The sequence below is a fragment of the Bombina bombina genome, chromosome 12, assembly GCF_027579735.1.
Source record: "Bombina bombina isolate aBomBom1 chromosome 12, aBomBom1.pri, whole genome shotgun sequence".
In the NCBI taxonomy this organism is placed as follows: Eukaryota; Metazoa; Chordata; class Amphibia; order Anura; family Bombinatoridae; genus Bombina; species Bombina bombina.
In genome coordinates, this window is record NC_069510.1 from 28,689,672 (window position 1) to 28,699,916 (window position 10,245).

Below are 10,245 nucleotides of genomic sequence, written 5' to 3' on the forward strand. Positions count from 1 at the left end.
GACCTAAGCAGTACTAATAAGTAAATAAATATATACATTTCTCCACTGTGGATTCATTTAATATTCTTTTGAATGTGATTCTGGTGTGAGGTTAGCTGGTTAACCCCTTAACGACCAAGGACGTACGCCACACGTCCTCAAAAAAAATACAGTTAATGACCGAGGACATGTGGCGTACGTCCTTGGTCTGGAAAGCAGCTGGAAGCGATCCTGCTCGCTTCCAGCTGCTTTCCGGTTATTGCAGTGATGCCTCGATATGGACTCTGTGGCCCTCTCTGCACCGGACATCGATGGCCGGTATCGGTGGGTGGGAGCTTACGTGGGAGGCGGGTGGGCGGCCATCGATGCTCTGTGTGGAGTGGAGGGGGGCGGGAGCACGCACGGGAGCGCTCGCGTGCACGGGGGGTGGTGGGTGGGCGCGTGCACGGGGCGGGAGCGGGTGGGAACCGCTACACTACAGAAAAAAAAAGTTAAAAACACGAATACAGTAAAATGTAATCTAAGGGACCTGGAAGGGGTTGTGGGTTGGTCTCGGTGGGGGGGGAAAGCTACACTACAGAATAGGGAATTTTTTTTAAAAAAAGGCACATTTTGTTACAAAACTGGGTACTCAGTACCCAAGATGGCGCCCATTATTGCAGAGGGGAAGGGTTAGAGAGCAGTTTGGTGGCGGATCAGTGAGGTTGGGGTCTAAGGGGGGATCCTACACATCAGCATATGTAAATATGCTTTTTTTTTTTTTTTTTAAAAAGGGCCAAATACCTTTTATTTTAGTACTGGCAGAGTTTCTGCCAGTACTTAAGATGGCGGGGACAATTGTGGGGTGGGGGAGGGAAGAGAGCTGTTTGGGAGGGATCAGGGGGTCTGATGTTTCAGGTGGGAGGCTGAGCTCTACACTAAAGCTAAAATTAACCCTGCAAGCTCCCTACAAGCTACATAATTAACCCCTTCACTGCTAGCCATAATACACGTGTGATGCGCAGCGGCATTTAGAGGCCTTCTAATTACCAAAAAGCAATGCCAAAGCCATATATGTCTGCTATTTCTGAACAAAGGGGATCCCAAAGAAGCATTTACAACCATTTGTGCCATTATTGCAGAAGCGGTTTGTAAATTATTTCAGTGAGAAACCTAAAATTGAGAAAAAATTAACGTTTTTTTTAATTTGATCGCATTTGGCGGTGAAATGGTGGCATGAAATATACCAAAATTGGCCTAGATCAATACTTGGGGTTGTCTACTACGCTACATTAAAGCTAAAACTACCCCAAAAAGCTCCCTACATGCTCCCTAATTAACCCCTTCACTGCTGGGCATAATACACGTGTGGTGCGCAGTGGCATTTAGCGGCCTTCTAATTGCCAAAAAGCAACACCAAAGTCATATATGTCTGCTATTTCTGAACAAAGGGGATCCCAGAGAAGAATTTACAACCATTTATGCCATAATTGCACAAGCGGTTTGCAAATAATTTAAGTTAGAAACCAAAAGTTTGTGAAAAAATTTGTGAAAAGTGAACGATTTTTTGTATTTCATTGCATTTGGCGGTGAAATGGTGGCATGAAATATAACAAAATGGGCCCAGATCAATACTTTGGGTTGTCTACTAAAAAAAAATATATACATGTCAATGGATATTCAGAGATTCCTGAAAGATATCAGTGTTCTAATGTAACTAGCGCTAATTTTGAAAAGAAATGGTTTAGAAATAGCAAAGTGCTACTTGTATTTATTGCCCTATAACTTGCAAAAAAAGCAAAGAACTTGTAAACATTGGGTATTTCTAAACTCAGGACAAAATTTAGAAACTATTTAGCATGGGTGTTTTTTGGTGGTTGTAGATGTGTAACAGATTTTGGGGGTCAAAGTTAGAAAAAGTGTGTTTTTTTCCTCATATTTTATATTTTTTTTATAGTAAATTATAAGATATGATGAAAATAATGGTATCTTTAGAAAGTCCATTTAATGGTGAGAAAAACGATATATAATATGTGTGGGTACAGTAAATGAGTAAGAGGAAAATTACAGCTAAACACAAACACCGCAGAAATGTAAAAATAGCCTTGGTCCCAAACGGACAGAAAATGGAAAAGTGCTGTGGTCATTAAGGGGTTAAAGAGATTTAGGGCAGCCAACAGGAGCAAAGCAAGGTAAAGACTGAGGAGGAAGCATGGAGGTGCAGACAAATATAAGTTTAGTGACTGGAACAGCAGAATTGACAGTCGCGTTTATTACAAACATTTTATGTAATAAATAGAACTTATAAGAATATAATTAAAGGGACACTGAAGCCAAATTTTTTTCTTTAGTGATTCAGATAGAGCATGCAATTTTAAGCAACTTTCTAATTTACTCCCATTATCAAATGTTCTTCTTTGTCTTGGTATCTTTATTTGAAATGTAAGTTTAGATGACGGCCCATTTTTGGTGAATAACCTAGGTCATTCTTGCTGATTGGTGGATAAATTTATCCACCAATAAAAAAAGTGCTCTCCAGAGGTCTGAACCAAAAAAGAAGCTTAGATGCCTTCTTTTTCAAATAAAGATAGCAAGTGAATAAAGAAAAATTGATAATAGGAGTAAATTAGAAAGTTGTATGCTCTTTCTGAATCACAAAAGAAAAAATTTGGGTTCAATGTTCCTTTAAAACAAATGCAAATAATACAGCAAATTAAAGTGTTCTAGAATTTGTTTGAATGCATGTCTATATTTCTCTGCGGCGTTTAAAGGGACACAGCAGGTATGTGAAGAGTTACCGCACATGTGCAAACATATCCAAACTGGAAAGTAGTGATAGATTTCAATATGGAGGCACGCATGACTAGAGGGACGTGGGGAATAAGTACTATGCTTATAATGTAATTTTATCCCTATAATAGTCTTTTAAAGTGATAAACAGGTGCAGTGAATTGTCACTCCCAGAACACACAGAGTCAATCAGGAACCGCATACGTACGTATCCACAACTCACCAGTAGACGTCCTGCCTAAGAACAGTATATGAGTGTATCATGGTTTTAAAAGTGGTTAACCCCTTTACAGAAATTAAATATAATGAAAATAGGAGTTTGTACTAATTAATGTAAATTCTGAAGACTGGACTTTTAAATAATTTGGTTGTAATTGGAACTGCCCATGTGCCAGCCAAGATTAAATCAACTATGTTAAAAGGTCTAAAGATGCCCAAGCAAGTCGTGCACAGGAACACTTATTTTATAGCTCTGTAATGCATCATATACAATAGTCTAAATTTTTACAAATTAGATCAGACTGAAAACATTGTCATAAAAAAAAATACAATTTTATTAAGCTAGATTTCTAGAAAATATTTTACAAAACAAACATTCTACCTTAGATGTTGCTATGCAGGTAGATAAATACAATAACCAGATCCTAGAATAGAGGCAGACGTTCCATTTTGGCATTTTACAATATTTTCCTTTATTATACAGTTTTCCTTGGTACTGATCACTGATTTTATTTAGCTCTATTGTAACTTTTAAAGGACATTGCATTGAAAAATGTTTCAAATTTGTTTTTTGCCGGTACAAAAAGTGTTCAAACCGAATCTAATACTGCAGTAATTGTTTTGTAATCAGTTCTTTTCTGGAGGGACAGGGACCCACTTCTGCACGTGTAAGGATAAAACTGGTTTATTCAGAAACTAAAATACATTTCAAATGCGGGATTTTAGATGAAGAAAAAAAAGTGTTCCTTTAAACGGACATTAAACACTAAATAAATATTAGATAGAATGAAGCATTCAAAGAAAAAGATAATAGTGAAGTTTTATTGTCTATAAAGAAAAATGGAAGCTGCCATGTTGTAACTTAAGTTACCTTCTTTGCTGTGGCCAATTGGTGAAAGTAATAAATAGGTCACTAGAATGTGCAGCCAATGACTGTGTGGAATATAACAGTGTTAGGCACTTTTATTTTTTGCAGGAACTGAAAACCTAACAATTTCAGAATGGGGTTAAAGGTAAAGGGGACAAAATAAATAATACAAGTATATTGTAGATGTTTATTGCATAGTTTATTATTTCATATTACCATCTCAAAGTGTTTAATGTCCCTTTAAAGCCCCATGTAACACACAGGCTTTTCCTTTTAAAAGAGTTTTTTTTTTTAAATGTAGATAATGTGTCCCTCCCCAGCAACGAGCAATAACCATATCCATACATCCCCTACAGTGGTATAAGCTTCAGGATGTCATTGTTTTGTAGTTAAATAAGGTGGCACTTAAAGGGATACTGAAACAAAGATAGCAGTGAAGGAGAAAACAGCCTGTAGTTGTACAGAGACCCATCAGAGTAGCCATTTTGTAATCCCCCCCCACAGACATGCAGAGCGACTCTACACACTTGTTTAGGTGTAGGGACAATATAATTTAAAAAAAAAAAAACACAGCATAGGCATTCTAGGTATTTATGCAGTCCCTGATATTGATTGATCATCACTGCTCCAGATGGTTGTGACCGATTATTGGCATCTTAACATTATAATGTTGTCGTTTTTTAGATAAAGTTTCGTATACAAATGGACTTTTTTTTATAAGTGCTAGATAGATGCAATGTTTTATCTTTGCTCCTGTTATGTTTAGAAAAGATAATTCATTTTATACAAAACACAGACCATAATCCACAAAATAAGAAATGTATAGGAACAGAAGATTTCTGATACAATAATGTTGGGTTACCAAATATTAAGTGAATGTTCTAATATGTTCAGCCTTGTAATATCCCAAGGCAGTTTCATCATACACACTATAGCGCATACCAGTAAAAACGTATGAGAGCAGCTTGATATGTGGCAAAAAATATTTTCGCAAGTCTTCGCTGTACGAACAGCGACTTAACTCTTGGAAAAACATACAACATACATAAAATAAATAACTAAACATATACTTGGTGTGGCACAATTTCTATATTTAAGCCCTGAAAACTAGTTTTATCAACGACCAATCAACTTATGCAATTGGCTTTTTTTGGGGGGGAAGAGGGGGGAAAATAAGATTTGAAGTGCAGATCTACCTTTTGATAGTCTGTGTAAAAGTTCTTATTAACAATAACTAGTCTATATTAAATAAAATAAAAAAAGAAAGAAATGCATACAATCTTTACTTGAATACTAGTAACGGTGTAGTTTAAGATGCCAAATGTTTCCCCCCACTATTATTGTTTTAGATTTACGGGATTCCTGGTACCGACTCGTATCAATGACTATATAAGTGCCATATTCCATCATTATGGAACACTAACAAACAAAGCACTTCACTGCTTTAACCTCTTAAGGACATATGACGGAATTTTTCCGTCATAAAACAATTGAGCAAACTGAAAGCTGTGTCCTTAAAGGGTTAAGAGCTAGCTTCTCTGGGATTGATGATCGAAGACTCCTCTTTGTAACGTGAGTGAATAAAACTCAAGCACACGTTGTCTCTGCTGTCAGCACGTGTAGTTATTAGAAATTTGCGGGGTCTGGTCATCACTCTATCGGAACAATCTGAATGAACGTGGCAGGCGACCATCCTTACTCGACAGAGCAGCCTGGATGTGTTCGTAATCTGGTAACTCTGAAAGGTCTCCCAAAGCGGCAACTGCAGGTTTGTTGCGCAGCATTTTAGTAGCCACCCTCTTGATGTCACTTGCTTTCACATTATCTGCCAGGGATGGGGGGGAAAAGTTGTTACCAAAGAGGGAAAAAAAAAAAATACTATAATTTTGATAAAATTTTTAATTTTGTCTGAAAAAAACTCCACTGCTATATTCACAAATTTTTATTGCCGTATTTAACTATAACATACATCCAGGCAGTTGTAAAGGGATAGCAAAGTCCAAGTTAAACTTGCATGATTCAGATAGGGCATTTAATTTTAAACAACTTTCTAATTTACTTTTATCATCAAATTTGCTTTGTTCTCTTGTTATTCTTAGTTGAAAGCTAAACCGAAGTAGGCTCATATGCTTCTAAGCCTTTGAAGGCCGCCTCTTTTTTGAATGCATTGGACAGTTTTTTACAACTAGGGGGCATTAGTTCATGTGTTTCATATAGATAACATTGTGCACATGGCATTATTTAGGAGTCAGCACTAATTGCCTGAAATGCAAGTCTGTCAAAAGATCTGAGATAAGGAGGCAGTGAGCAGAGGCTTAGAAACAAGGTAATCACAGAGGTAATAAGTATATTAATATAACCGTGTTGGTTATGCAAAACTGGGGAATGGTAAATAAAAGGGATTATCTATCTTTTAAACAATAACATTTTTGGTGTTTACTATCCCTTTAAGATCTGTATATACCACAGTGCACAGATCTTTAGAAGACCAGGACTGTACAGGGGAATAAGGTCGATCTTCTGTGTACTGCCCCTACAGGACCCTTAAAGGAACATGATACCCCAAATTATTCTTTATTGATACAGATAGAGAATACAATTAAAAAAACAAAAATCACATTTACTTATATCATCTTATTTGCTTTATTCTCTTGGTATACTTTGTTAAAAAGGCAACAATGCACTACTGGGAGCTAGTTAACACAATGGGTAAGCGAATAGCACAAGAGAGATTTTATATACACACACACACCAATCAGCAACTCCAGAGCCTACCTAGGTATCCTTTTTAATAATGGATAACAAGACAACAAAACAAATTAGATAACAGAAATACACTTGAAAGTTGTTTAAAATCACATACTCTATCTGAATCATGAAAAAAAATTAATGTTCCTTTAGCCAATCAGGGAGGCTGTCACTAATTCAGCACCTCAAAGACTAAAGTAATACGTAGGTCTCTGATGTGCATAGGGGTTAAGTCCTTTTAAAGTGAATGCCCCCAGGTCCTCTCTTCTTACGTCAGAAATGACTAATCCGGCTTCCTCCAATAACAACTTCCCCCCCTAGAGCAAACATTGCCTGAGGCCACGCCCTGATTGGAGAAAGCCGGATTCGTCATTTCTGACGTAAGAAGAGAGGACCCGGGGGCGGGGGAATCGGTGTTCCAAGTTTTCAAGGAATAAAAAAGTAAAATATTTAAAAAAAAAACCCGGCTGCAATGTAAACGTTCATGAATTAAAGTGCCCCTGTTTTTAACAATATTTTTAATAACAGGGCTTTCATTTGTGAAAATGTACATTCACTTTACCACAACTTAAAAAAAAACAACTTAGAGCACAACTCTGTTTATTTTGGGGAGGAGATTAAAAAATACTCACCAATCAGACTGCACAGCTCGTGAGGAAGTTTTCTTGCGCCTGTTGCTAACACTTGTCTGCCTACATCCTCAAATATAACGGGTCTGGATTCAAGATTCATCATGAGCATGGATTTCAGTTGGGTCTTTGCCCGATCTAATTCCACCTGATGTGTAATAGAAATAACAAAAAACTACTGGATCTGCCATATAATAAAATAAACCAGGGATATTAAAGTGATGGTAAATCCTAGTGTTTGTAAAACGCTAGGATTTACCAGTGCAACAAATAAAGGGGACTTTCAGTTAAAGAATAAAATACTTCATGCTGAAAGTTCCTTTATTTGCCTGCAGTGTATGCCACACTGAACGCCTCAGGCCGCCCACGGCAGAATGCTATTCTTCAGTGAGGTGATCTTAGCCAATAGCGTGCTAGCTATCCGACATAATGACAGCTGGGCCGCACGGCTATTGGCTGGAAACGTCACCTTGTTGAAAAAAAAAAAAAAAAAAAGTGTTCTGCTGTGGGCCGCTTTAGGCTACAGGCAAATAAAGGAACTTTCAGCATGAAGTTTTTATTATACTTCATGACTTAAAGTCCCCATTATTTGTTCCACTGGTAAATCCTAGAGTTTCATTTTAAATGGCAAAAAAAAATTCTCTCTTAGCTCAGAGATCAGCACTGCATACGTACACCTGATTCTAATTTGTTGCAGCTCATTCAACATAGCATATTATAGAAATCATTTTAATGTTACCTCTCCGACACCTCCAGCCATTAGCGTAAACTCCCTTGTAATTATTTCCACCATGTCTCTGACCTGCAGGGACCATAATAAGCTCATCAGCATTTCTACAAATTTGTACACCTCGAAAAAACAAAAGAATGTTTATGGGAATTACCTGACGAGGATCTGCGCTGGCATGAATACATAGGAGACCGGTATCCTCATAACTGTGGTGGTAAGAGGTGGCATTGTACATCCAGTGGTGTCTGTAAATGACAAAATATACAGCTTAACCCATTGTTTACTTAATCTAACTTAAAGAAAAGCTTTGCACCAAATATAGTCAAAACAGATATTTGATCATCCGTAAATACAAGGGACTTTAAGATATTATCAAAACCAGTTTGATTTAAAAATAATATGTCTCGTGATTCAAACAGAACAAACAATGTTAAGCAACTTTCCAGTTTACGTCTATTATCAATTTTACTTCATTCTCTTGGTATCTTTTATTGAAGGTGCAGCAAAGCACTACTGGGAACTAGCTGAACACATTGATAAACCAATGACAAGAGTCATGTGCATCCACCAATCAGCACCTAAGCCTACCTAGGTATCATTTTCCAAGGAAGGATACCAAGAGAACTCAGCACATTCGATAATAGAAGTAATTTGGAAAGTTGTTTTAAATTGTATGCTCTGTCTAAACCATGAAACTACATTTTTGGGTTTCACATCCTTTTAATTGACATGTGCACTAGAATCCTTTGTGATGATCCGAAAGCAGCATATGCTCGTGCCATTCATTCTTCTCAGAGCCAGATTTCTTCTTGTGAAAGTTCAACACACCAGGACTTGCACAGAACTTAAGTGAGTTGCACTTTACAAGAATAAATCCAGCCAAAAAGCCGAATGTTACAAGCGGCCGTCATCTCCCGCATTCGGATCCTATGGAAGGATTAGCTAGTGATTATGGAAGGATTATCTAGTGATTAATATCTTGAGAATTTAACAGTGCTCCTACCTGTTTAGCACATTAAGGTACAACCTAGTGAACATTCCCTTTCCGGGCCCCCCAGCAGAAAAGGATCCACCTCCTCCCATCATCATGTTTAGTACAGCAAAGGGAATGAAGTCATCTTCCTATGGAGTAAAGAACAATGCACGTGAATGAGAGGACTGCTGCACCCTGCCTGTTACCTTCTATTTCTATGGACTACATAATTGTAACATGAGATGCTGGCGATTTCAAGGGACAAGTAAAAATGTCATGATGCAGTTTTAATAGTCTTTCCATTGTCAAATTGTCTTTGCACATGCTCCTATGAAGCATGTGCAAAAGTTCATTGTATTTGAGCCTGTGATTGGCCGATGGTTGTCACATGATACAAGGGACCAGCAAACTGAAGTAAATTTTGAAATTTGACAAATCTACAGCTCATTTGAAATTCAGAATAAATTATGCACGTGTTAATTATGCAATTATACTGTATAAACCAATTTCAACCATAATTTTTAACAGCTGAATGCAATACTGTATGTTGCCTATAACCATCACACTGAATATTACAGTCTGTATGTGAAACAAGAACAGTAACAGATGGTGTTATACCAAAAAAGAGCAGCTTTCAAGGCCGATCATGATGTGGGTGAGCTCTGGAATTGGTGTAGGGCCAAGGCTGACATCAGACATGTCCTTTTCAACCTGAAAAATAAATAAAACAGGTTATGTATAGAGAGAGAGACATACAGAGAATGATAGAGAATAGCACTGATGTATAGACAAATCTCCCTCTTTAGAAAGGACACTCCATTCTTACGGACCAAACCCGTTTGTGCAAAATAATTTGCAAAAAGTGACATGATATACTTAGCCTGTTTGTGCTTAAGGTAAAAGGAAATTAAAATATCTAACAGATGATGGAATATAACAAATACCTTGACAATACCTCCCGTGTACTGAGCTATAGACTTGTCTATGGTTCTTGGTTTTCCTGATGCCCAGACAGGTTCCACACCCAGCAGATACTTCTTTGCACACTGAAGCAACTGTTCATGCTCTATGCCCACTCCTGCCAATACCATCCGATCCGCGGTATAATAGTTGTGCATATAAGAGTGTAATGTTTTCTGGTTGATCTTATCAATATTCTCAACCGGGCAGAACCGGGGCAGACCAACTGTGTTCCCACTATATGCTGCCTAGGAAAGAAGGAAAATAAACAATATATAAACATCCTTGATACATGCAATTACATTTACTAGGGCAATGGCACTTATTTCTGGATCTTAGATTCTTTATTAATCTTGTATAATACTTAAAT

General features: G+C 37.4%; 1 protein-coding gene across 1 annotated transcript in view; it reads right to left on the reverse strand.

Annotated features, from left to right (window-relative positions):
• Positions 1-3,278: 3,278 nt before the first annotated feature.
• PMPCA (peptidase, mitochondrial processing subunit alpha) overlaps positions 3,279-10,245 on the reverse strand; it is a 14,873-nt gene continuing 7,906 nt past the window's right edge. The window contains exons 7-13 of the mRNA XM_053695569.1: positions 9,860-10,123; positions 9,534-9,626; positions 8,946-9,064; positions 8,097-8,187; positions 7,952-8,014; positions 7,216-7,360; positions 3,279-5,660 (exon numbers count right to left, since the gene is read on the reverse strand). Coding sequence (XP_053551544.1) covers positions 5,491-5,660; positions 7,216-7,360; positions 7,952-8,014; positions 8,097-8,187; positions 8,946-9,064; positions 9,534-9,626; positions 9,860-10,123 — 945 coding nt within the window. The 3' untranslated portion in view covers positions 3,279-5,490. The remainder of the gene's footprint in view (positions 5,661-7,215; positions 7,361-7,951; positions 8,015-8,096; positions 8,188-8,945; positions 9,065-9,533; positions 9,627-9,859; positions 10,124-10,245) is intronic.